The following is a 27,190-nucleotide window of genomic DNA, read 5'->3' on the forward strand; positions in this document are numbered from 1 at the left end:
TAGTCAACATACATACCTACATACATGTGTTACAAAAAAAAAAAAACCAAAAATCTAAACCAAACTAATGTACAACATATTGCAGCAAATATACATACACATTTATGCCCCCCTACATATTGTCCCCCCTCACGCCTACGCATACAGGAATTTGTTGCTAGTTTATGCACAACTTATTCACGCTGCGCTGTACCCTTGTCTTTTATTCTTCTTCTATCACTTCAACGCCTCCACCGCCACGTTTCCTTTTCCACATTCCGCCTATGCAATTTCCGCAATTTCGATGCCCTCTACTGTGGAACTTGCAACAGCAACATGTTGCAGCTACTGCTGCTGCTGCTGCTATGTTGCAGTTGTGGGCACACAAATTTTGCAGTCTTTACTATTGCAATTGCAGTTGCAAGTGTTGCCATCAGCGGCTGTGGTTGGTGTACGCGAGCGCGGTGACGCCGCTTCGGGTGGATAGCAATCCATTGCCACTAGGCTGTTACGGCTGCTGTTGCGCTCTACAGCGCCGGCAGTGGTCGCCAGATTGCAGCTGCTGCTTTTGAGCGATTGCAGCGATGTTGTAGGTGTGGCGCTTTCGGCAACAATGCTGTCCAGCAGCAATTGCTGTTGCTGCTGTTGGTATAAACGCTGCTGCTGGTGGTGATGATGATGATGATGATGGTGGTGGTGGTGGTGGTGGTGGTAGCTACCAATGGGCACAGTCACCGACAATGGCGGCGTTGGTATGCGCTCAATTGTGGTGGGTGTGGCTGTGGGCGAAACGCCGATGGTAGTCAACAGTTGAGTGCTGGGCGCTAAGCCGGCCGTGATTGAAGGTGGCGTGGACGATTGCAATGAATTGGCGCCATAACTGCAGGCGGTCGTTTTCAATGTTGACGCCGTTGATATTGGCATGGTTGGTAAGGGCGCCGACGATAGCGACGAAGCCGATGAAGATGTGGATGCCGAAGGCGATATGGCTGTCGGTGCAGCGTTCGCACCACCAGTTGCGGACGCTATCGATGACGCTGAGGACGATGCTGATGCGGGCATGGACGATATCGACGCGGACGATGCGAGTGAGGAGCACGCTGACGTGGATGAGGATGATGATGACAGCGCTGTAGGCGATTTGGGTGAGCTTTTGCGCGAGAAAAGCTTTGTGATCACGTTTGGCTTTGACTTGTGTTGTTGCTGCTGTTGCTGCTGCTGCGCCTGCGGCTGTGTATGCGCGACAGTCGAACTGTTTGGCACCGCGTATAGCGTCGTATTGGAACCGCTGAGCGCCGAAAGCGCACTGAAGTTGTAGGATGATTGTTCTGGAACGTCTTTTATGGTTTTATTCGGCGGTGGCTTGATGTAGGAACGCGTTATTTCCGATTGCTGGTAGAAGAGAAAATCCAAATTAGGAATTTGATAAACAAAAAAAATGTAGCATTGTTACCAACCTGATAGCTTGCGCGTATTTGCAAGCTGCGATCCTGACCCCATTCGCTGTCCGGCAGCGGCACATGATGTGGGCAGCGCGGCGTCAGCTGTTGCTTCAGCTGCTTCGCTTGCTGATAGTGCTGATGGTGATCGATGCTGCGACTATTGCAGGAACTATTGCTGCCACAGGAACTGGCCGTTATGCTGCTGTTGGCGCCATAGCCGCCAGCACCACCACTCCCGCTACCCTTGTTGCCGTACTTGAGCGTAGCCGCCTCAATGCCACCGCGCATGAAATTGCTGCTACTATTGCTGTTGCTAATACTTGTATTGCTGCTGCGTGTTGGCATGTTGCCATTGCGCACGCTACTCCCGCTACCACCGCCATTGCGGCCCGCTGACCGCTGCTGCTGCTGTTCTTGTTGTTGCGCTGACATGCGCTGGTAATGTTGCTGGTTATGGTTTAGTTGTAGTTGTTGTTGGTAATGGTGATGATGCTGTTGCTGTTGCTGCTGATGGTGGGAATGTTGATTGTGATGTTCTTGATGTAATATTTGTTGTTGTTGTTGTTGTTGTTGTTGTTGTTGCTGCTGATGATTACTACTGCCACTACCGTTGGCAGTGGCCATACAACTGCTCGAGCAGCTGCTACTGCTAGTGTTGTTGCTACGGATCACAGTTTCGCTACGTACTAAAATCTCTCGCGCCGGCAGCGTATCCACGCGCATTCTACAGCTATATTGCCCTCTGTGGGAAAGAAAACGGATATGGTTAAGTATTTTGTGATCGTAAAAAGTTGATGAATGATTAGTCATTTTACCTGTCGTCCGGTGGTGAGTTAAGTGTTGTGCGGGTCGGAACGCCGAGCCGCTCCATTCCCGCGTAGCCGGCAGTCTGTACCGATAGCATCTGCAAGGAGAGCAAAGGAAAAGAGCGAGGTTAGTATTTTCGCAGAAATAACAGATTTTGGAAAGATAAATATTGTTTATAATCCTCTATTCTTAATATTTAAATGTATAAAAGTGTTTAAGTTGTGCATAAAAATGAAATCATTTCGTTACACTTTATTTCGTTTAATTTTATGTAATTCAATTCCATTTCATTAAATCTAATTTTATTTAATTTTTATTAGATCATATTATGTCGTATTCTAATTTATTTTATTACATTCATTATGTTTAATTTAATTTTATTTTGTTTAATTTAATTTAAATATTTGTTTACCTTTTATTGCTTAATTTAATTTAATTGACTTGAATTTTATTTAACTTAGTTAAATTTAATTTTTTTTTCATATATTTGGTTTAATTTAATTCAATTTTTTCCTTACTTTCCTTTTTTGAAATTTCTTTTAGGTTAATTTGTTTTATTTAATTTAATTTTAATTTCTTTGATCTTACTTTATTTAATTTTACGTACTTTATTTTGTTTTATTTAATTTAATTTTGTTTTATTTTATTTTATTTTATTTTATTTTATTTTATTTTATTTTATTTTATTTTATTTTGTTTTATTTTATTTTATTTTATTTTATTTTATTTTATTTTATTTTATTTTATTTTATTTTATTTTATTTTATTTTATTTTATTTTATTTTATCTTATTTAATTTAATTTAATTTTATTTTATTGTATTTTGTTTTATTTTATTTTATTTTATTTTATTTTGTTTCATTTAAATTTTTTTACTAATTTTACTTTATTTTACTTTATTTTGTTTTATCTTTATTTATTTTATATTATTTTATTTTATTTTATTTTATTTTGTTTTATTTTACATTATTTCTTTAATTTTATTTAATTTAATTTTATTCAAATGAAAATATCTTCTAAGCTTTAAAAAAGAATTAAAACCCAATTAAGTAGGTACTTGTATGAAAACTTTGCGAACCTCACTTTTCTCCACACACCTGAAAGTAAAATACCTTACTCGCGAACAAACAGTAAACCTTTAAATGCACACAACAAATAGTGGCTACAGAAAACATACAAATCTACCACATACATGGATATAGTACACACATTCACAAATTTCACGAATTGCAGCAAATGAGAATAACACGTTCGCTAGTTGTTGTTTTTGCTTTTTCTTAAGTATTTTTATAATTATTATAATTTTTTTACTTTATTTTTCTTGGCTGCAGACTGAGTGTCTGTGAAGACAACGACTACGACGACGACGACGACGACCACGACTTTAACGTTGTTTGTCGGTTATTACTATTCCTGTTTGTCTTTCTGACTGACTGACTGCGTCTGATTGCGCCTTCCTACACACATATAAATATTTATGTATGTCTTTAGTTATTTGTTTTTTTTTTTTGTGAATTTTTCGTCTTTTATTTGTCTGTCTGGCAACTGCATTACAACGGGAATACGTATGTATAAACAGACATACGTACATATAAATATGTACATATACATATCTATATATGTATGTGCTTGCGTAGCATCTCTAGTAAGTAGTAGTCACTTTGTCTGTCTGTCGGTTGCAGTTGCTATTATTGTTTTTGTTCGTCTTTCAACTTGCTGCTGTCAACTAAGAAAAGCAGACAGACGACAGCACGTTGACGTTACATTTGCCTCAGTTGGCGTTAGGCCAAGAATGACAACAACAACAACAACAACAACAATTAGAAAACAAATAAAAACTGTAAAATATAAAGCCAAAAAAATAAGTAGTAAAAGCAAAAACAAACAAGTCGGAAATAGTGCAATTTTTGAAGGAGGAAATGTACATAAATAAATATAAGTATGTACATATACATATGTGCTCATATATATTTACATATATACAAGAGATGCCCACACCTACACGTACTTTTGGATATGATGCCTGTTATTGACGCAAAAGCGCATACCTGCAGACACAAATAGGTGCAAAGAAATATATGTACATACAGACATACATACACTATGTGCAAAAGTGGACACCTTTTAAATCTTTTTGAAAAACTGAAGTTTAGTGGCAACATAAGATTCGGTATATTATTTACCGGGTACTGCTTTATTTTTGAGTATTTTTTTTAAACATAGTTTCGTACGTTGTTGAACCATTAACAATAAAAAAATAATAATTGTATCAAAGCGCAGTGAAGCACACTGGGTAAGTAAAAGTTTTTTTGTAAAAAAAAAAAATCGAATGATTTCGAAAAAATCTTGGCAGATCTCGAAAAATAAAACTTGGATAATACCAAGAAGTCCCAAAAAACTCAGGAAAATCTTGATATAATCATAAAATAAATGCTTGAAGGATTCTAAGAAGTCTAAAAAAAAAATCAGCAAAAACTGCGAAAAATTCTGAAAAGTTTCCGAAAACTTCAAAAAAGTAAGACAGTAATAACTCAGAAAAACTCCGTGGAGTCCTTAACGGTCCCGAAAAAATGCCGAGGAAATCTGAACAATTTTGGAAAATATCCCAAAAGATTACAAGAAATCCAACCAGATCACCACAAGACTAAAGCATGGAAAATTGAAAATCGTGGTCGAACCATACATACAAAGTTTCATCAGAAAAGTCTTCATACGCGATATATGTATGCATAAAAAAGAATTTTGTTTTATATTTAAATATACTATATACTCACATTTAGATATACTAAATTTAGTGCAAATAAAATATAAAATTCCACCAAAAGTCAACCCATAATGTTGCGCTTAACGGCAAAAATACAAACGAAAAAAAATAAAATAAAATAAAAAATGACGCAAATAAATAATTTAAACAGCAGTCAGTCACTAGTGCCCAGCAAAGCAATGCGAGAGTGTGCGGAGAATTCATGAATGAAAAAATTTTTCGCAAAATGAAAGGAAATATCATTAATATTAAATTAAGAATAAATAAAAAAATTACCAAAATAAATAAATAATGAAACAAATTCATTGCAGCATTCTTTGCAAAATTAGAAATGTTCTTGCTGTGTTGAAATGCCATTAGTGGCAAGATTGTAGAAGGAGTATGGCTAATTTTTATTTTATTTTACTTCGAATTCCCATCGGGTAACCTCTACTAAAAATTACAAACGAAGGTAGCCAACTTTTGGTTGCAATGCGACTGCATCGCCTATGGCAACACAGCGCATGTTTCTGATTTCGCAATTCCTGGTTTGTTTACCTATTCGCTGTGCTTCAACGAATTTAGCTGTTGTTTTTTTTTACGTTTTTGTTTTAGTTTCTTCACTGCACACCTTGGTGTAGAACTCTGTCTGCGCTCTCGACGGTCAACCACCAGCCGCCGCAGTTGGCTAACCAATTTTCAGACAAGTTGCTAGACAGCCAAACAAGCAGATAGCCACCATGTCGGATCATGCGACCGCTATTGTGCCATAGAGTTAGCACAGCTGTGGGCAGACATAACAAAATACCTTAACCCTCTGTACACACCGCGTCTGACTGTGGCTGTGCCTTCACAAATTTTTTGCAATGACTGCTACTTTGGTTATTTACGCTATGCTCTGACGGTGGCCGTGCTAACTCTGCTGGTGATGGTGGTTCATCCGTTGTTGACTAGGCATTTACGTATTTAATTTTGTTTATTTTATTTTTATGTTTTGAATGTCTGCATTCTCCGCCGCTGTTTTTATTTATTTTTTTCCTCTAAATATTTATACGTTTCACTGTTTTGCTATTTTGTTACACTTTGTTATTTTTGAATTTCATCGTACTTTTTCTAGTAAGTAGTTTGTGGTTAAACACAATTTAGTTATATTGTTATTGTCGTCACAATGTACCATTTTTTTCATTATGCGCAAGTCAAGTGGTTCTTTAATTAGTTTTAGTGGTGGTTTTTTCGATGAAAAAAAAAATTTGCGTACATGGCTATTTATTTATATTTAAAAAGACGTACAACTTTATAAATTGTTATAAAAATATTTGTTTACTGGCTGCGTAAAACTAATTCACTTACGCAGCGAGACATTTTTTACGAAAGAACTAAATAATTTGTAGTTAGGACTTTGATCTTGTTAAAGCGCGGAGATTTATTTTTTTGTCACACAATTTCTGAACGGTTTTCGACTCATAGCTGTGACTTCTACATACATACATACATACATATATGGAAACTTTTGCCCTGAAAACCTATGATACTTTTAGCAATTGGACGAGCATGGTGGAGCTTTCGCCAGATAATAGCAAGCCTGGAAAATAGGTATAGTGGAAAGAAGCTTGTTGCTCCTATTAGCTTACAAAATTTTGAAAGTTTTGCTCAAAATCGAAATTTTTTTATGAGGGGTATAGTTTTTCTTCGCTGATTGCAATGACATTTTCAGGAACGTAATTTTATCAAAAAAATAAAAAATGAAAAAAATTAAAAAGAAAATTGAATGTATACTTGATTTTCTGCTGATTTGCAGCGCCCTTAAACTCTTGTATTTCGCTTCAGATTCCGATTCCCTTTTCGACTTCGATAAATCAAACTATGTACAACTATGATTCTGAGTTCGCTACCGGTAGATATATGAAGTCAGCGGCCGAAAAAGAGCACAAAAGTTGGTTTGGGTTCAGCAAGAAAACTACTATGTTGTTTCAACACTACTCCTGTGCATACTTTAATGGTCTCCGCGACCCAAACTGTGGCTAGCAGGGATAACCTAACCTACAATTTTTTCTAAAGAGGAGCACTAATTTTAAGAAAATTTTAAAATTTACAAGTGCACTTAATACTCACATACATATGTACATGTGTATACTAGTAGATACCAAAAACAGCACGCCACTGCGTATGAGTGACGCAGATTTCAGTATGCTTGAGTCCTTTGCTGTACTATAACATAACTTTAGTAGAAGTTTCGCAACTTATAGCAAATATTCAGGTATAAATATCAACTGAGATATATGCAGTTATGTATATTTAAATGTACAGTTATATGCATAAATACCTTTCCCTCTCAATCCCATTGCCTCTTTATTCACTTAATAGTAGTTCTCCTGATAAGTTTGGCATATCAAAAATGTAGGAAATTTTTTTGCCAAACAAAATGGAATCTTTTCGCAAAAACTGACATATATATGCATGCATCAAAATTTCCATCAATTTATAATTTATTGCATTTATTATTTTTTAGTATTTATTATTTTGTGAGGAGCATATTTCTTATTTAAAATATTTCATTTATTGCGGTGAATGCCACTGTCATTGCGTTGATTACACTTACTCGCTACTCTGGAAGCGAGTTTGTTTGCTTTTGTAGCAAAGCGAACGACCGCCAGCGACGCAGCGGCGGTGATTTTGACAGCGGCAACAACAGCCAGCCACAACGTCACAACGCAGTGTTTTCGCTCTGACTGCGATTTACTTGTCACTTTTCCATTGTAAATTTACGAGCGATCGCTCGCTGTTGTTGTTGGCCTGCATATACATACATACATATGTACATATTGTTGCAATGATTTGTTTGTGTTGTTATTTGTTACTGCGCCTAATGTTTTAGTCGTTGTAATTGTTGTTTTTGTTTCAGTCGCCGCCGCTGACGGTTCATTATCAAAATGTGCCAATTAAAGTTCAGTGGCATTGCATTTTGTGTCAACGTCGCGCGCATTTGACGCGTCTACGTTTTGTTATTGCTGTTGCTGTTACTGTTTGCGTTGTTTGCAGTTGCAATTCGTACTCTACAATTGGTACTTGTGCCATTTGGCGGTGATATGCAAGGTGAGGTGGTTGTGCGGAAAAGTGGCGAAGTCAAATACCATATACGGATAGTCAGACTGTCGTCGGAATGGTCGATAGGCAGGAGGCAGGAGGCAGGCAGACAGACAGACAAACAAACAAATAAATAATTCCACCACTACAACAATAACCACCACAGCCAGACGATGCAGTTACATCGCCATCGCATACAGTGACGCATTGTGGGATGATGAACTGGAATAGTAAATGTTTATGTACATTAGAGTGGTCCAAAAAAAAAAATCCGAGTTAGAGTTTGGGGCAACTTCCAAAATTTTTCTTCTTGCCGAAAGAGGTGCTGGTACCAACTCCTACGTTTCTAAGTATAAATTTAGTTGATGCTCATGATGCTTATATTTTACTCTAGAAGTATTGTGTACATATATTAATCAAACAATTGGTTAAGTAGACTAAGATAATTTCAAATTTAAATTATCTAAAAAAATCGCACAAGCTTCAGTTGTAATGGCAACAGTATATTTTTTATAAAAATCACCAATATTTTTGCCAGTTTCACAGCGATCTAGTAGCGCATTTCAAGATCATTGAGCACCCTGTATTGGTTGCAGTATAAAACTGAGAGTTGGTATACGTATTATAAGTATCAAAAGGAAAACACTTTTCTAGGATGAAAATTTTTCCCCCATACAAAAATTGGACCACTCTAATGTACATACATATATGTATAATTAGTTAAAGCGCCAAGAAAAATAACAACTGGATCAGACCTTGCAGTGAAAATAACTTCAGTACATACATATGTATATAGTATATGTGCACATTGGTCATATGTACATTAGGGTCGTACAAAAAAAAGTAAAGTAGGTATTTCCATGCTCTCACCGCTAGGGTTTTTTTTTCTATACCGAAAAAACTTATACCTTTTTTTGAAATTTAAAAAATATTAGAGGTCGCTCAAAGCGATAAAATTTTCTTTTTTAATACGAAAAAAAAACAATTTTTTGTAGACATGATTTTGAGTTCTTGAAAATCAATCATTCCGATGGCAAGAGCTTGTTTCTCTTCAATGATAATACCCAATGGTTTATTTAACTATATTTTAATATTATATATTATTATAGGTCCCCTAAAACCTTCAAAAATTGCATGGGGAACCCATCAAAAATCGCTAGTAAAATAAACAATTGGGTATTATTACTGGAAGTCTTCTGAAGAGAAACAGAGCGAAAAATAGCGTTTCTGAAGATATATATACCATTTCCACGAAAAATGTTTTTTTCCATATAAAATACATGGACAACTTTGAGCGCTTTGACCGACCTCTAATTATTTTTTGATTTCGAAAAAGATGGGGTATATTTTTTCGATATAGAATAATTCCAGGGGATGCGAGCATTAAAATTCGTACTTTAATTTTTCCACATGCATTTTTTGACCACTCTAATGCACATACATATATATGCACATTGTAGGTATGCAAGCGAAGTGTGAATGACTGCTATATATAGAAGTTAGATTTTTAAATATATCTACATATACATTTGCACATGTATCTACATACATATATGCATATGTATATTTAAGCACATTCTTGCCTGACTGCAGGAATGTAAGTATTTTTGCGGTTGATAACATTATTCTGTTGTCGGTTATTCATACTGTTTTTTTTTTAAATATGCAAGCGTGTATATGTATGCTTATATATATACTTAAATACATTTTGTTTGGATATATTTGAATTTATGGATTTAAAAAAAAAAATTAATTTTTTACTTTAAATATAGGGTGTAAATGAAATTTTGTCTCCTTCAAGCTGCTTCAGATTTGTATGCTCTTGTTTAAATATCTAATATTAAACAACCGGTTCTTGATGTAAATATAGTACAAAAATGTATATTCCATTCAATATTTTTGAAAAAAGGCATTTTTGTTACGAAAAAACCTTGTTATAGTTAAGTTGACTTACAGCTAGCAAGATGTAATTTTTTTCGTTTTTTCAACTTTTGTCGTAAAGATACTTGCATCACAGTTAAGACATATTAACCATGTTGTGCAGTTTGTAAACATTTTTTGGATTCTAAATTTGCAATAACTTCAAATGAGACTTTCTTATCTAACAAAAAAAATGCGAATCAAACGTCCTTGGTGAATAGATATTCTGCCGAAATCCACTATAAAAACTACATTTTGTTAACTTTGGTCTTAAAACTGCCACGCCCATTTCTAAGAGTTTGTCGCCTTTTACAAAAATCTTCCTAAACAAACACTTCTATTAGTTGGGTATTCTACCAGAAGCCGCAATAAAACTTAAATTTTTGCAAATGTTTTTGACACCTCACGCTCTGCTCATTCTCGGTCGTACAAACAACGACTTTGACCGGCATTTGTATATAACACCACCACTTGCCTTTCCCACAAAGAAGAGCATGAGGTAGCGGAATTTCTTCTGTGCTGCTGCTCCATCTTCTCGACTTGGGAGACGAATACCTCAGCTCTTTAATGCCTTACATTCTATTTCGATTATTCGTAGACCATCTGTTGCTTTGCACACAAAAGTACCGGTACATGACATAAGTATTAACTATCCATCACATAGAGAACATACCGGTTTTAGTTCAACTTTTATGTATGATAACGACCGACAACTTTAAGAGGAGGTTGTAATTGGAGATGGCCTAACGCCATCATAAAGAGACTTTTGGGGCAGAACTGTGACAACGTGGGAAAAGCAAATTCAAGACTCCGCTTTTTTAATCTGGCACCAAGAGTGGGTAATTTTTTTGTATCAAGTGACGTGGCGCGATAAATTGCCAAAAACAAAAAAAAGCTATAGCCTACATCATCATAGCATACCTTTATACCAGAGAAAAGGGAACTGTCAGCAAAAATGCATACTACCCTTTAGCACAATAACTATCTCTAAAAGTTCGCACAAATAAAGCGAATTTCTTTCGGAAACCCGGCGTTTAATTTGAAGTAAAATATATGAACTTCATATATGTATGTACGTAAGTACATCACTGGTTTTATCTTTACTATATAAACTATTTATATAGGTAAACCGAGGCAGCATACACAACAGATGTTTGTTATTTTCTTTACATGACTAACTGAGAATGCTGCTGATTCTGGTAAAAATTTACTGCAGTTTCTTTTGTAAAATTGTATTGAGGACAAAGGTTGTTAAGATCTACATACATACTTCTATAAAATGAAGATCACATTTCATATAAAGGACACGATGATTGTGTCTGCAGAATATATACCTTCTGTAAAAGAGTGCTTTTCCACTTAGGAAAATGAAAAGTATAGAACATATATAAATCGAACTGGGGTCTATAAATCCTTACAAAAAACGACGGCGCCTTCATGACATGATTACAGCATTACTTAATACTTATTTACTTACCCTGGACTTTTTTGTAGTAAAACATTTAAAATATATTAACAGTAAGTAATGAATCAAAGTTCGTATTCAAGTGGCCTCTACTATAGTATGAACATATAAGTATCTGACACACCCTTTACGCCTATACATACATATGCATGTACGAAAATTTTCATAGTAAAGTGCATATTTTTCTCTCTAGAGTCTACAATTCTCTTCTTCACTGGTTGAAAAGTTGAAAATTATAGATCCTCAAGGGCTTAAAGCGCAATAGCTTGTATAAATATGTATTTAATTACATATATCGCTAGCTTAGAGTGAAAAGTTGCTAAGTCCACTTTTTATGAAAACTCATATTTTGATATTGGAGGCTAGAGAAATTGAATACGCATCGTTTCGAAAATTATAAAGGTACTTGTTTTACTTTTTCCTCTTAATAAGCAATAAAAGGAAAATTTGCTAAGTCCAAAAGAAGCACCACAAATCCGATAAGGCCAAAATAATACGACATCTTTTAATAAATATCGAATCCTTCTGATTCTTATGGAGTTTTGCTTTGCTTTAAACGCGCAAAATGTCTGATTCAAAGTCTTGCGAAATAGTTAAAGAAAATGGCTATAGAAAGATTTTTTCCTCTCCTGTAAAATTTTTAAAATGGGACTTAGCAACTTTTCTTTCTAAGCTAAGCTAGTACGTATATTTGTACATATGTACATACATGAGCCCTTTGGAATGCAGGAATTTATGCATACGCGAGTTGCACAAACAAATGCTCATGTGTAGGTGTACATATGTATTTCCAGCAATGCGGTCACGTACCACTGGCAATGAAAAAATTGCACAGATTTTTTTAACGACATTGAAGAGTAAATTCAACTGCACTTCTTGCAGGCGCAAGGAAAATGGTAAGCGAAAATTTTAAATTTTTCCCTAAATTTAAATATTTAGATACTATTGGATTTGCAGTAGCTATAAATTTATATCGATAAAAATTAGAGGTCGCAAATACAAGAAACTTATTTTTAAATTTTTGAAATTTTAAATATTTAATTTAATGAAAAAGACATACTTATAGGCGATTCACAAGATGTCACAACAGTCATATTATCATAAAGCCATACATTTGAAAACGTTTAAACTGTCTTGTGGTTGCTATGAATCAGTCAAAATTACACATTTGTAGAATTATAAAATTTATGACACCTTGTGAATGAACCAATTATGAGAAAATTGTCTATTCATGGCTTAAAAATACTTGACTGAAATTATTTTGAGCGGAAAATGAAGATTATTTTTATATTTTTAGTGACTTTTAAGTAATTTTTCAGTTTTTTTTGAACTTTTAAGAGATCTTTGCAAGTTTTTTATATTGTTTTGGGAATTTAGGGGATTTACAAGGAGCCTTTCGGGTTCTTGGCACTTTTTAGGGACTCGAGATTGCTTTGATTATTCTATGAAGTTTTTTTCAGGATTTCACCAGATTTCCTCGGGATATTTCGAGACTGTTAGAGGATTTTTGAGAACCTTTCGTCATTTATCGAGTCGTTTTGGCACTTTTCGGCATCCTTTTTGTTTTTTTTTTGAGTTTTTCGAGACTTCTCGGCACTATTTAATATCTACGGATTTTTTTTGAGCTTTTGCGGAGTTTTTTTGCGATTTTTTGGGAGTTATTTCGGGATTTTCAAGACATATTTTAAAATTTTCTGAAGTTATTTAGGATTTCGCCAGATTTTGACGGGTTCTTTCAGAACTTTTTGGGACATTTTGTCATATATCATAATTTTTGTGATTTTTCGGGATTTTTAGAGACATCTTCGAATTTATTTTCGGAAATTTGCGGAGTTTTCGGGATTACTGTTTGAATGTTTTCGGAATTTTTTCAGTAATCAAAGTTCGTATTCGGAACTTTTCGGCAATTTTTGGACTTTTTCGGCTTATGTGTTTTGAAATATTTCGGACTTTTTTGGAACTTAAAATTTGAAATCTGCTTTTTATCTGTGCGATTTTATCAGATGCGATTTTTCGAATTTTACTAAATTTTTTTTTTTAGATTTTGTTTTAATTGAATTTTTTTATTTTATTTTAATATTCGTGAAATTATCACACAGTCCAACGAGGAAAAAATATGTTTTGATCTACTCCTAATGACAAGCGTCATACACACAACCGGCGACCAGCATTTTGCATTGTGTCTGGTCAAAACAGGATGTTTGGTATCGGATTTCATTAGCTGCACTAAATACTGCATAAGTACAAACTTACCTACCGAATGGCAGCCACTTGTGTCTGATCACATGATGAGCTCTTATGTACATGTATGTACATACACACATACATATGCATGCACGTTAGTATATGTGTGTGTGTAGTTGTTAGCGAGTTACTGATATTTATAAAAAATTGTTATTGTAATATGAAACTTTTGTGCAGTGAAAAAATAAAGAAAAACTTATTGAAAAAAATGTAAACAATGCACATATGCACATTTGTGTGTGTGTGTATGCATGTAAGTAATGTGCAGTATTTATAAATAAAGTATCAGTAGCCACATTGGCTTATGAGATACATATGTATGCGGTTGCTTCAAGTGCCAAAACATTGAAATACCTAACTGAGTCACTTGCCGAGCGAAATGTCGATAAGCAAAAGTTGATGGGAAGCGCTTAAAAACAAGAATACATAGTAGTTAGGTGACAGGTTGAGGCCGAGGTTTTGTTGCACTGACTTGGTTTTTTCCAACATTTAAAGAACCCAAGAACTATCGGCACTTTTGAACGGCAGACTTTTAAGAGAAATATTGCGCATTTATACGCTTAAATTCCTAAGCTCTTAAACCGCTCCGTGCTCGAATTAGAGTTTTATTACTATTCGTTATAATTTGTTTGCCAATAAAACGTGTCAAGCTCTTTTCCGTACAGGGTATACTATGTAGCTTGCATTATTCTTCTAGTTAGCTTCGCACAAACTTTTATATCAGGCTCTCTTTTGTTTATAGTTTATTATCTTGTTTACTTGGCAAAAATATCAACTGCAGCGCATTTATATTTGACCGTGAAATTTAGTTATGTTGCCTTTTAAAAAGATTACATTTTTAAGCATTTTTTTCAAGCTTTCATGTTGTGGATTTATCAAAATGCGACTTTCTTTAAAATTTTGCTTTCGGCAGCCTTTGCTGATTGCCGTGCATTGCTTGCATGAATACCTACATACATTTGTGCAATAAAATTGTACATATATTGCAACATATTGCGGTTGGTATTTGAGGCAAGCATAAACACACATACATACATACATACATACATAGTATATTTTAGCCGCTTCCCGAATTTTACTTTTCAACCGAGACTTTGCTATGCTTTTTGCTGGCTGCCTTGATGGCTGTTTGATGTTACTTATTTTTTAATTTTGTCTTTTTTTTTTGTTTTTGTCAGTCTGTTAGGTTTCATTTAAAAAATTTTTACTTTTTTTGCGCAGTGTCCGTCTGCTTTTAATCAAGTTATATATTATTTTATGTTTCTTTCTTTTGTAAAAGTTTTAAAATTTTAATCACTGCATTTTTTGCTGTTTCTTTTGCTTGTTTTGTCTACACCCTGCAGCTGTTATCAATATGCATGTATGCATGTTTGTATGTATGTAAGTATGTATATCGGCGACCCAGCCATATACGTCAGCAACGGAATCAGTCTGCGTAGTCTGGCAGTTAAAATAAAGCTTTAATTGCGCTTTTTGTGGGTACTTTTTTCAAGCACTTTTTTGTAGTGTTTTTCTACAAACCACAGATGTGGTTTTTTGCTTTCATAAAGTTTGATTTAAAAACTCAAATGCTGGGTGGGTCCTCATTTGTAGTATTTATATGGAAAAAGGTGTATTGAGAATCAAGTGTCAACCAATTCAGAGAAGAGAGGTCTTTTATATAATTGTTTAAAAAATAATAATAAATACATTTGCTAGATACAAAAAAAAAAAATAATTAATAAATGATCAGCTCGAAAATTCCGTTGAGAAAGTCTGGACCTTTCTCGTTATTTTTTAGGGAAACTTCTATGGTGACTTTAATATATTGAAAACTCGGCGACGACAGTTTGGCGCCAAGCCCACTGTCAAACCTCGCTCTTTTACCTTAAAGAGGTAGTGTGAATGTTGGAAAATGTCTACGCAGTACTGACTGTCATCAGAAAAGTGCCAGTGACCCTTATTTTAACCAAAAAAGTGTACCTAACAGCATATAACTGTACCTAAAAGAATTGTTTTCGTTTTTATATGTATTACGGTGGTCTCTAAAATATCAACATCAAAATTTTGCTTTGGGTAACCCTTTATTTTGTGCTGCGTACAAAACAAAAACAGGAACTAAAATCTCAAAATTAAAAAAAATTTAATTTAAAATTAAATCAAATAAATTTCGGGTTAAAAAAATTTTTTTTTTCTCAAAAATTGGACATAAAGTTGACTTGAAATCTGATAAATTTGACATATTATTGAAAGTTATTCATATAAATTCTGAAATCCGCTGAGTTAAAGTTGTCAAAAAATAAATAATATTGTCGAACATTTGCAAATTTTAAAGAAGCTAAATTTTTTTAAACTCTGGTAGGGACCTCAAACTTTCTATAAATTTTGAGTTTTTCGTGGATGCTCTTCACTGGCACTGGGGTCTCTTATAACTCTGACTAATATTTGGAATATTTTTTAAGTTTTTGAAATAAAGTTTAAGGGGTATTTTTTGTTTCGCCAACGTTTACTTTTTCCTCTTATCGGCGAGAAAAGAAAAAATATTTTTAGTCGAGAGGTATTCGAGATAACAGTTATTTTTGGTCCCTGGTGAAAAATGATCCAAAAATAAATAAAACAACAAAATAACGAATATTCTATACCGAAAAAGAGAATCAAAAATAAATCTTGGAATTTAACGGTTATTTTCGATCTCTGATTGGGGTCAATGTGGTGCGACATTCAATGTTTTTTTTTCTATTATTCAATGCCATCCTGAGATTTGTAGGGTATTCGCTACATGCCCGCTGGATTGGCTAGTTTCATCATACAATACTCTGAAAATGTTTTTGCTTACAGCTGATTTATTTTTTCTGATCAATCCCGCCGCATTAGGTATCTTTACTCAGTATAGTTTGAAGGAAAGTTAGCTCAAAGCTGCAAAAAAGCTCGCACTATTCTCACTGAAGTAAAGTTTTTTCAATGGACTTTGGATTTTCTTAACAAAAAAAAAATAGATTGCGGTCAATTCCTCAACCGACCAATCAACAATCTACAAAAAAAAGTACTATGTATACAATTGGGTTGAGCAAATATCAAAGTCACAACGATTTGCGGTCGAATTGCTTTTAAGTATTTCCCTTGTGGACAAGCTAGCTTAACTTCAAAAGCCAATAAATATATTCGATATATATACATACACACTTGCCAGACGACAAAATACTCAGTAAACCACACACACACCCACACTCGCATACAAATATGTACATAATTGGTAATGGCTTGCACGTGCCAGACACTTTTGCTAATTTTACTGCTTATCCTAATGGCATATCTGTCTGCTCTAAAAAGTCACCAACAAACCAATATTACCAAGACCAACCACATCCACAGCTTAGTTAAATATATGGCACACACTAATATTCAATGCTGGCACAACACGTTTCTAACGGGTGATTTTTTTGAGGTTAGGATTTTCATGCATTAGTATTTGACAGATCACGTGGGATTTCAGACATGGTGTCAAAGAGAAAGATGCTCAGTATGCTTTGACATTTCATCATGAATAGACTTACTAACGAGCAACGCTTGCAAATCATTGAATTTTATTACCAAAATCAGTGTTCGGTTCGAAATGTGTTTCGCAAACCCAATTGCTGCGAACGGCGACGAATCGACATTTCACGGTCTTCAGCAACACTCTCAGAAACAGACGCAATATTCTCTTCTGTACGCACTGTACGCATTCGTGTGGTTGGTTTAATGTCCAATAAAGTAAACTGAGTGCGAAACTTGGTCACAATCGCATTAATTGTTTGCTCACTTGGTCGATTATGTAGACCATAAATCGGACGTAAAGCGAACCGAACACTGATTTTGGTAATAAAATTCAATGATTTGCAAGCGTTGCTCGTTAGTAAGTCTATTCATGATGAAATGTCAAAGCATACTGAGCATCTTTCTCTTTGACACCATGTCTGAAATCCCACGTGATCTGTCAAATACTAATGCATGAAAATCCTAACCTCAAAAAAATCACCCGTTACTTGCGACCTATATTCAGCATTTTAAGTATATGTTGTTTGACATTTTGGAGCGCACGTAAACGCACAGCTACATCTGCGAAGTTTTTATGTACTTCATTTGCTTTTATTTGATTTTACACACCACTATGTTGTTCAAAGTTTCTGCAACGGCGGCTGCGGCGGCGACGTCGGCGTCAATTGGTGCGGGCGACTTAAGAGCGCCGCACACACACACACACTTAAGTATTTACCTATGCATTCTGCTTAGGTTTGGCTGTATGTTGTTGCATGACGCGTCATTTCTGGCTCTTTATTTTGTTTGCGCTCTTCCTCACATTTTGGCTATCGACACTTAGCTGCTTACAAGTAAGCAAAAGTCCTTGAAGTCTTCGGTAGACGATTCAAATTACTTCCACTTAAGCTGTGTGTGTGTGTGAGTTGAGTATGAAATTCCAACCAGCTGAGTTACGTAGTATAATTTAGGCTGCTCCCAATGTTGCCAGAGTCAATTTGCAAGTAAATTTTTCAGAAAAAGAGGAGACGACGAAGGAGCAGTGTTTTCTGATTTGAGCTGTACTTTGTATTCGAATTGCTACAGGAAATGTGGAAAGAATATTTTTCCTAATCAATTACAAAAAAAACAAGAAATAAAATAGAAGTTCCAACCCTTTTTGAGATTTTAAGAGTTAAAGTTTTCTTAAAAAAAATGCTTCAGGAGGTACTAAATTTAAGGTAACGAATCAAATGCTCAAAAAATCAGCACAGCAGTTTACAAAAATAGTGAAACTGAATTTCATTAAAACAAAATGGGCTGTTTAATAAAATTAAATTTTTTTTTTTACCAATTTTGAAGCTCACAATTTTTTGGTTGAAACACATTTTTTTCCGGAAATTTACATACAGTTTTTTAATAAGGAAATCTGGCAACACTAGCTGCTCAAAAGCCCTCTCTATCTCTCTCTTTTTCTCTGTTTTCCTGGCACTCTCTCTCATTCTTTCACTTGTTCCGTTTGCGCCTTTGTGTTTGTGTTTGTGTTTGCGATTATGCAACGTAGGCGCAGGAAATTCATGCAACTACCGCAATGTAGGCATCAACGGCGCGACGTTTTGTTGGCTTTTCATTTCCTAAATTGTTTCTCGTTTTTGTGTTTTTTTTTTCTTGCTGTCATGTCTGTCGCATAATCGCTTAAGGATATTCTAACTCACGAAGGCACACAAGGCTTGTCTGTGCCAATTCTTATCCACATCAATGCTGCTGCTGTCGCCATCACAATCAAGTCGGATTATTTTTGTGTGCCGAAAATTGGTAGTATGCATGTATGCTTGCCCTAAACGCTGCCAAGGTTTCGCCCTACTCGCTGCAAGTAAATATTTTATTGCTCGTAGATATTTAAGTTTTAGGTGCTTATGCCTTTTTGCGTTAATCTATGCTAGGCATATTGTTTGCCGTTTTGGCATAACAAAGTTTTGCGTAGAATAATAATTCGGCAGCACTTTTTCAAGCAATTTAACTCACTTTTCGCCATGCACATACTTCAAACGCGCTCTTTCTTCCTTCGTTAGGTTTTCGCATTCTTTCTTTGCGCTCTTTATCGTTTCCAAGGCTGTGCTTAGTTGAAGGTGCCTACTTTTGCTCTATGAAATTTTTTGCCTCATACATTATTAAACCATTATTCTTCCCATCTCCATCCATTCTACTCAAATTTAACTCAAGTTTCTTTGCTTTGTTTATTCGATTTTATTTTATTTGTTTGCTTTGCCTTAAGTACTTTTAAAATTTTCATTCAAGGACGTCTCCAGTCTGGCAGTCTGGCAGCCTGCATATCTCATTTCCTGGTATTGCTTATAGGGATATTAATTTTTTCTTTTATTTTTCGTATGCGCTTTGAAATTCAAGTTGCTCGAAGTGGATTGAAAATGACGCCTGAATACTTATTTAGATGGCTGTCGTTTAGGTAACCCTTTGGCAAACTTTTTCGGTTAAGTACCTAGATGATGTGCGTAGGTCTCCTTAAATTGATACATATATATGTACATGTGGAATCTACATTGTAGACAGATATATGTATATTCCATTCAGACATATGTAAATATGATACGCGCATGTAAGTGTAACGCCATTAGATTGATTGTATTTTTCGAGAAAATATGCAAATGTTTTTAGCAAAAAAAAAGCTAAAAGTTCGGCGTAAGAAAATCCAAAAAAAAAAAAATTTAGAGCATACACGCACGTACAATAAGTACAGTTACACACGTTTGTAATTATGGCTGTGCGAAGCTTGTCCCACTGCTAAACAGGCTTCTTACGCAGCTGCTTGTATCTGAGTGGTCTGATTTTTTATATATATACACTTATTGTGGCTCACATTTCAACTATCTCCCTTGGATACAGCATGCAATCAAAATATGCTAGCTTTTGTAGGAAATGTACCGAGGTCGAGGTTTTAATGATGAAATTCGATGTCTACTCAATGTTACTCATACGCACTGTGGCACATGCTTTAACACATGTTGAACATATGGATATCAATATGAGGATATTTATTGGCTTTCATAAAAAAAACAACCGGATTGAAAGATGAAAAGAGTACTTAATAGAAACATAATTAAAAAAAGCTTAGGTTACAGTTGGGTCACTTTAGATGATATTTTTCCGCCATAGTAAACTGAGTGTCCTACTGTGACAATACATATATTGTGTTTTAGGCCAAGCCCAGCAGTTGTAGAGCCCTCAATAAGCGCAGAAACCAATAGGCAGCTACCCCTGAGAAGAGCTTCTGATAGCCGAACGGTAATCGGAGTGCTTGGGCCTTTGCTAATACGTTCGCAAATGGTCGCATAAGATCACTTAGTCATCAAGGTAATTTTTTTTTGAATGTCACAACTTTATCGCAGGTAACTTCATAGCCAGATAAGGGGCGCTTGAGGAATTGCCACAGAATAAAGAGACTGCCAAGAGAGCTAATCGAAGACTGAGGTTTTCTACTTTGGAATGCACGGTCACTAGGCGCTTTCGGGCTACGGCTAGAGCGACATACAGTGGGCGAGCCCCATATAAAATATTGCTAAAAGTACTAATCGTGCACCGATTTTGGTGTAATTTGTCATCTGTAGTATTTTTTGCTTAGAAATGAAGAAATATGAAAAATTGAATCGATTGGCAAACAGCCACACCCGTTACACCTGGGGCGGATATGGTAAATTTTATTCGACTTTAAAGAAATTCGGTTTGTAACTTAGTTTTAGCCAAAAAGATTTAAATCTGTAAGATGATCAAAATCGGCATACTGCCAAGCCTACCAGTTATAAAAACCAATATTTTTTAAACCGTATAATATCACATATTTGCGTCCTAATGTAGTGGGCGTGAAAGTGTACCAATCTATGTACATCATCAGTCATTTCTAGAGAATAGCACTACATATCTGTTTTTGTGAAGCGCCCATCGGCATTACTCTACAACTCGAAAACCCACTCGACTTACGAAATATGAATGATGCTGATTTTCTAATTTTAATATCTCTTCATTTAATCACACTCCAGAATATTTTCATACATATGGAAGAGTTTAACAGCTGCTACTCGGTGGTAAGGTAATTTCATTAAATAAGTAACTTAAGTCTGCAGACTAATTTATTGTTAGCAAAAGCCAGACGTTAATAAACACTCAGACATACATGCATGCATGTTTGTGCAATGCAATAAATATTTGAATATGTATGCGAATTACCGCAAGGAGCTATTAAGTCGAATATTAAAGTAGGCACATGCATACAAACATATGTTTATTAGCTTTAATTTGCAAATTTACGGTCGGTGTTTGTACGTACATTTTAAGAACATTTTAGACTAAGTAAAGTGCCACATCTTCTGTTGTAGATATTTGAACGGAGTGGTGACGCATCCGTAAGTAAGTGTGGTAATTTCCCTTTTGAACTATAAATTTTATATCATTGGGTCCTAATTAACGAACAGTTAGTTGTACGCACAAGCAATATTAATACCTAAGTAAACAAAAATATATGTAAACACAAAAAATTGGACGAGGAGAAAAGAGACGACTCAGGCCTTGAGCATGAATAATGCAGCATATTTATTACACTGCGAAGCAAAAGTCAGACAAGAAAACTGCCGGAAGCAAAGAGCGACAGAGCAAGTCCAATAGTAATTCAGATCCGAGCTGGTCATTAGCCAAAGCTTGCGAGCCGTGATAGGGTAGGAAGTCGAGAATTTGGTCGGCGAGACGCACACGTAAGACAAGCCGAAGCGGTAGTAGCCGACAGTGGGTGAAGGAATTCCCACCACGATTCAAGGCCAAAAATCCAGGAGATAAGTAAGTAAGTAAAATGTAGAAGGCCAGCCGCAGCTTCGAAAGAAACCAGGTTGAAGTATGGAAAAGGCTGGCAATTTGCAGCTGCTGCAGCAGATTAAAAACAAAATCTCTTTACGAGCGCCTTGGAAAATACGCAATTAGCCATTTTGAAAGCATTAAAAGTTATTAAAATGAAATAGCTAAGTAATAAGTCGAAAAGCTGTTTTTTCAGTTCACGCTGCTGTAGAAGAACTGTTCATACCACAGTTGAGCCACGAGTGACAGTTTTGTTTTAACTCTCTATACTTTTATATCATGATGGGTTAGATGGAAAGCTCTTTATGAATAACAAAGAATTCTGCAATTCTGATGTTTAGGTAAAATAGCAGCGACCATATGAAGCATTTACACTCAGCTTTCTATATATATATATATATATATTTTTTTTTTGCAATAAATGCGAGTAGAATAAAGGCTCTATTTACTCATCACAGCTTTATTTAACCAAAAAGCACTCGGAAAAAAATTGTAAACCTTTGCTTGTAAAAGCTTTCAGTGATCATTCTGCTGGCTGAGGTGTAAAGCTCTCTACGAATAATAAAGCCTTATGCAGTTTTAATTTTTATGTCAAATAGTAGAGATCAGAGGGAGCTCTTTTACCCTGAGCTTTCTATACACATATTTTGCAAAACACGAGAGTGGAGTAAATAATCTCTTTGCCTACCACTGCTACATGTAACCAAAATAAAGTCCTGGGAAGAAAAGTTTTAGAGCTTTCTTTAGTAAAAGCTTTCAATGATGTTCTCATATTATGAATCAGTTGGAAAAAAGCTTTTTAACTATTCCGCTGATATATGTGTGTAGATTTGTGGTGGGCATCGCTTTGCACTTATGCTGAACTTTTTTAAGCTTTTTATAATATACAGAACGCTTTTGAAGCTTTAACTGGGAGATATGTCTTGCCCATGACCGCTGTAGATCAGTGATAGGCACTGCCTTGGATGCGGACAGAGGTTTTTGGGCTTTCTATATATGTATGTACATATATGTATTTTGTATATTCGTGCAAATCGTAAAAGCTCTCTTTGCCTATTACTTATGAAGATACATAAGTCTTATGTGTATGTTTATGTAGATCAGTGAAGATCTCGCTCATATAAAATCTATATAAAGCTTTAAAAAGCTTCTTCCGGGGAATGTGCTTTGACCGTGACTAATGCAGATGCATATTAAAACTTTTCGTATACGTAATTAATGACAAACACAGCAAAGAAGACATTTACAAAATACATATTTATCTAATCGAATTACATACGCATGCTCATACATATATATATGAACATGTACTTGTGCAATCTATGTATAGGTTAAAATGGTGCCCGCAGCATGTTATCTATGTGTGTCAAACGCAAGGGCAGACGCATAAATTCATTAATAAAAGGCTTTTAAAGGCGTTGTTTCGTAGAAAATAGAGCATACCACGAGTTTGCAATTTGCACAAATATCCAGACAGCAAACAAACATGCATGCCTATGTACATATGTACATACATATTTATGTATTGTATATATCTATGTAGGCGTATAGACGCCATAATAAACACACCAAAGTAAACAATTAAAGGACACTTACATATGTACGTAATATGTATTTGGCAAACACTTAACAAGTGTTCATACATGTACATATGTATGTATGTAAATGCATAAATATTAATGTCAACTTATACATATGTAGGTGGATTATAACGGCAATAGACGGCATAGAAACATATAAAAGTAGGCATGCTTGACTGTTTGTTTGATTCAAGTTGCAGATATGCAGACAAAAATTTTCCATTTCACTGAATGTCCTTAAACTAAGAAGGAAACCTACAAATGCACGTACATACTTATGTATGCACAAGCATAATTTCATATCCAAGCATACAGTTAATGGCCCTAAAGAATGCTTATTTGCATAGAGTTCACCTTAAACGCACAAACATATGTATGTACATTTGATCGTACATAGGTATGTATGTAGGTATACATTTCGTAGTCACAAATGTAATCCATGTCTGGGCATCCCTTTGAGCATCCCATCATTTCGGTCTAACACATTTTCCAATTCACTTAGCAAAGGAGCGCTGACGCACAAAAAACAGTCACTGTCACAGTCGCGCTATGCAAATGTTTTTTTTTTTAATTTTTTTTTTGTTGATCTTCTTCTCTCTCTTGCTCGTTTGTCTGTGAATAAAGCCATTAACGTAGAACAAAAGAGGAAATTGAAACATTAAAATTTTATTGTTTGCCAAATTTGACTAAGAATTGCACTTTGCTATTATAATTCCAATTGTTATTGTAGCGACAGTTGTGGGCAAATATTAAGTATGTACATACATATAACGGGTGATTTTTTTGAGGTTAGGATTTTCATGCATTAGTATTTGACAGATCACGTGGGATTTCAGACATGGTGTCAAAGAGAAAGATGCTCAGTATGCTTTGACATTTCATCATGAATAGACTTACTAACGAGCAACGCTTGCAAATCATTGAATTTTATTACCAAAATCAGTGTTCGGTTCGCTTTACGTCCGATTTATGGTCTACATAATCGACCAAGTGAGCAAACAATTAATGCGATTGTGACCAAGTTTCGCACTCAGTTTACTTTATTGGACATTAAACCAACCACACGAATGCGTACAGTGCGTACAGAAGAGAATATTGCGTCTGTTTCTGAGAGTGTTGCTGAAGACCGTGAAATGTCGATTCGTCGCCGTTCGCAGCAATTGGGTTTGCGAAACACATTTCGAACCGAACACTGATTTTGGTAATAAAATTCAATGATTTGCAAGCGTTGCTCGTTAGTAAGTCTATTCATGATGAAATGTCAAAGCATACTGAGCATCTTTCTCTTTGACACCATGTCTGAAATCCCACGTGATCTGTCAAATACTAATGCATGAAAATCCTAACCTCAAAAAAATCACCCGTTATATGTATGTATTTATGAATTTTCCAAGTCACGCGCACCCATTCAAGTAAATATACAGTGCCAGCAATTTGAATAGTTTCGAATATTTTTTTTTTAATAAAACTATAGCATATTCTGCAACGAAAACTAAGTAAATACGATTTTCAAACTTTATACAAGTTATGATAATTCAACAAACTTTCATAAAAATTTTAAACTTTTTTAAAAACTTGAAACTCTCAACTTATTATAATAAAATTGAACGTATTCTAAAATTCCATAAAAAAATCTAAATTTTTTTCAAGTTTGCAAATTTTGTTGAAAATTTGTTGAATTCTTATAAATTTTTTAGAAAATTTGAAAGTTGGTCTTACGTTATTTTTGCTATAGAATATGCTATATAAAAGAAAAAGTATTGAAATTAAATAAACAAAAGGAAAACTGTCAATACTGAAGATCAAAAAGGAGCGCTATTTAGGTGGCCAGCACTGCAAAAGCATATACGTGCTTAAAAGGTATTGCGTATGACTATTGTTGATAAATAATATGCATTAAATTTATGGTCAAGTAGCATTTTAGTAACTGTTCTGGCTTTAACTGTACTTTAACTATATAAGATAGTCGGAGATATTTTATAGGCCATTAGGCAGGGTAAAAGCTTTTCTTATTATTGCAGAGCGTACGTTTTACGAATAAACAGGTAAAGTGAATTGGATAACAAGAAATAGCGTTTTCTTGTTACTTAGTTTGGTTATGGTTGGTTTGGTTTCAAGATTAATAAAACGGGTGTAAGACTTTGATGCTTTTGATGATATTTGAAGTTTTTTCAATCATACTATTAAGATGACACACATTCATACATACCGGAAAACTAAATACTCGGCGCGGGACCTCTTACGATTGTCCTAGAAAGTGCAGATTTATGGAGGATCATTACTATACTAAATGCTAAATTTTGAGTCTTATTCCGGTCGCATTTCAGAATTTTTTATTCTTTCATTGACGTGGTATAATATGTGTGTATGTATTGAGGTGATGAAAGACGAAAATTATGCGTTCTTTTTGAACGAAATATTAAAACTTTATTTTTTTACTGTTTTTTATTTTATTTTATTTGTTATTTTTTGAACGAAATATTAAAATTTTATTTTTTTTTTACTGTTTTTTATTTTATTTAGTTTTTTTATATTTTTTTTGTTAAAAATAGCAGCATTTGGCTATCAAATATGATATAAAATTTCCAATATATATAAACAAAAACTCTGGTATTAAGAAAATAGAAGAACTAAAAAGCTTAATTTTTTTATTCTACAGATTTTCTCTTTAATTTGGTACCCATAATTTTTTGAATTAAGCATCTCTTTGTAATCTCAAAGTACTGACATCAGAGAAAAAAACTAAAAAAACGCAGTTTTACTATTTTTGACCCATAGCTTCGAGAGCAAATTGGCTGTTTCGTATTTTTTTTAATTTATTTTTTTCATTTTTATTGCACGGTGTAATATTATATATTCCTTAATTTTCATATTTAGTTCAACTTACGGGTACAGGATTGTCCGGCTCAGTGTGCAGAAGTGTTTGATCTTCGGGCAACAGTGGAATTGGTAATGTTAGAGCGACAGTGGCACGACGTTTTAGCGCCGTGACACGATAACAATTTATGACAACAATCAAAACACTGATGCATGCGACGCCCAAAGAAATGCCAACTGCAATCAATAATATACGACCTGCAAAGGTAAAAAGTAAAACGAAAGGAAAGTTGTTAGATATATACTTACGTATGTACAAAGAAAGTAACTTGGCATTTTTTTCATGCTTAATACTATATTATTTTGTTTTTGTGTTATTTAAAAAAAAAAATATATATTTTTTAGAAATAAAATAAATTCTAATGCCGCATTTTCATTAGGCATCAAATGACATGCAATTTAATGACAAATTTGTGCATTAAAAAATTAGAAAATCTGTCATTAAATTCGTTACTCATGGCATTTTTAAAATGGCAAAAAATTTTCGTCATTTAAATGTTCAGTGAAAATCCAGTATAAGTAAAAAAATTTTAAGATTTGGTTTTCGGGTTTCCCTTAATAGTAGAACTCCATTTCAATTCATTCGCGCAGCAGTACTCAAATTGAATTAAAAAAATTTTACTCAGTCGATATCGGTAACCTGAATAGGTCCACATATATATTTCTCAGGTGTAAGCATTTATTTATTTTTTTTTTGTTTTTTATAAAGGAAACATTA

The 27,190-nt window shown here is 34.6% G+C and overlaps 1 protein-coding gene across 1 annotated transcript; it reads right to left on the reverse strand.

The window, feature by feature from the left end:
- On the reverse strand, positions 1–26,690 carry LOC108362392 (AF4/FMR2 family member 4). Its single transcript, XM_017615328.1, has 4 exons — positions 26,483–26,690; positions 2,237–2,325; positions 1,437–2,163; positions 1–1,371 (listed from the first exon to the last, which is right to left on the reverse strand). The coding sequence occupies exons 2-4, from the start codon at positions 2,323–2,325 to the stop codon at positions 343–345; spliced, it is 1,845 nt and encodes a 614-aa protein (XP_017470817.1). The 5' UTR covers positions 26,483–26,690; the 3' UTR covers positions 1–342.
- Between the last annotated feature and the right edge of the window lie 500 nt (positions 26,691–27,190).

This window comes from Rhagoletis zephyria, unplaced genomic scaffold (assembly GCF_001687245.7).
Source record: "Rhagoletis zephyria isolate East Lansing unplaced genomic scaffold, Rhagoletis_zephyria_1.1 Rzeph_scaffold_01000, whole genome shotgun sequence".
NCBI classification, from domain to species: domain Eukaryota; kingdom Metazoa; phylum Arthropoda; class Insecta; order Diptera; family Tephritidae; genus Rhagoletis; species Rhagoletis zephyria.

Excerpts from the sequence above, each read along its gene's own strand:
- LOC108362392 (XM_017615328.1), bottom strand. The coding sequence starts at position 2,325 with ATGCTATCGGTACAGACTGCCGGCTACGCGGGAATGGAGCGGCTCGGC. Across the intron at positions 2,164-2,236 it reads AACTCACCACCGGACGACAG|AGGGCAATATAGCTGTAGAA; the intron begins GTAAAATGACTA and ends TCTTTCCCACAG. Across the intron at positions 1,372-1,436 it reads AAATACGCGCAAGCTATCAG|CAATCGGAAATAACGCGTTC; the intron begins GTTGGTAACAAT and ends CTCTTCTACCAG.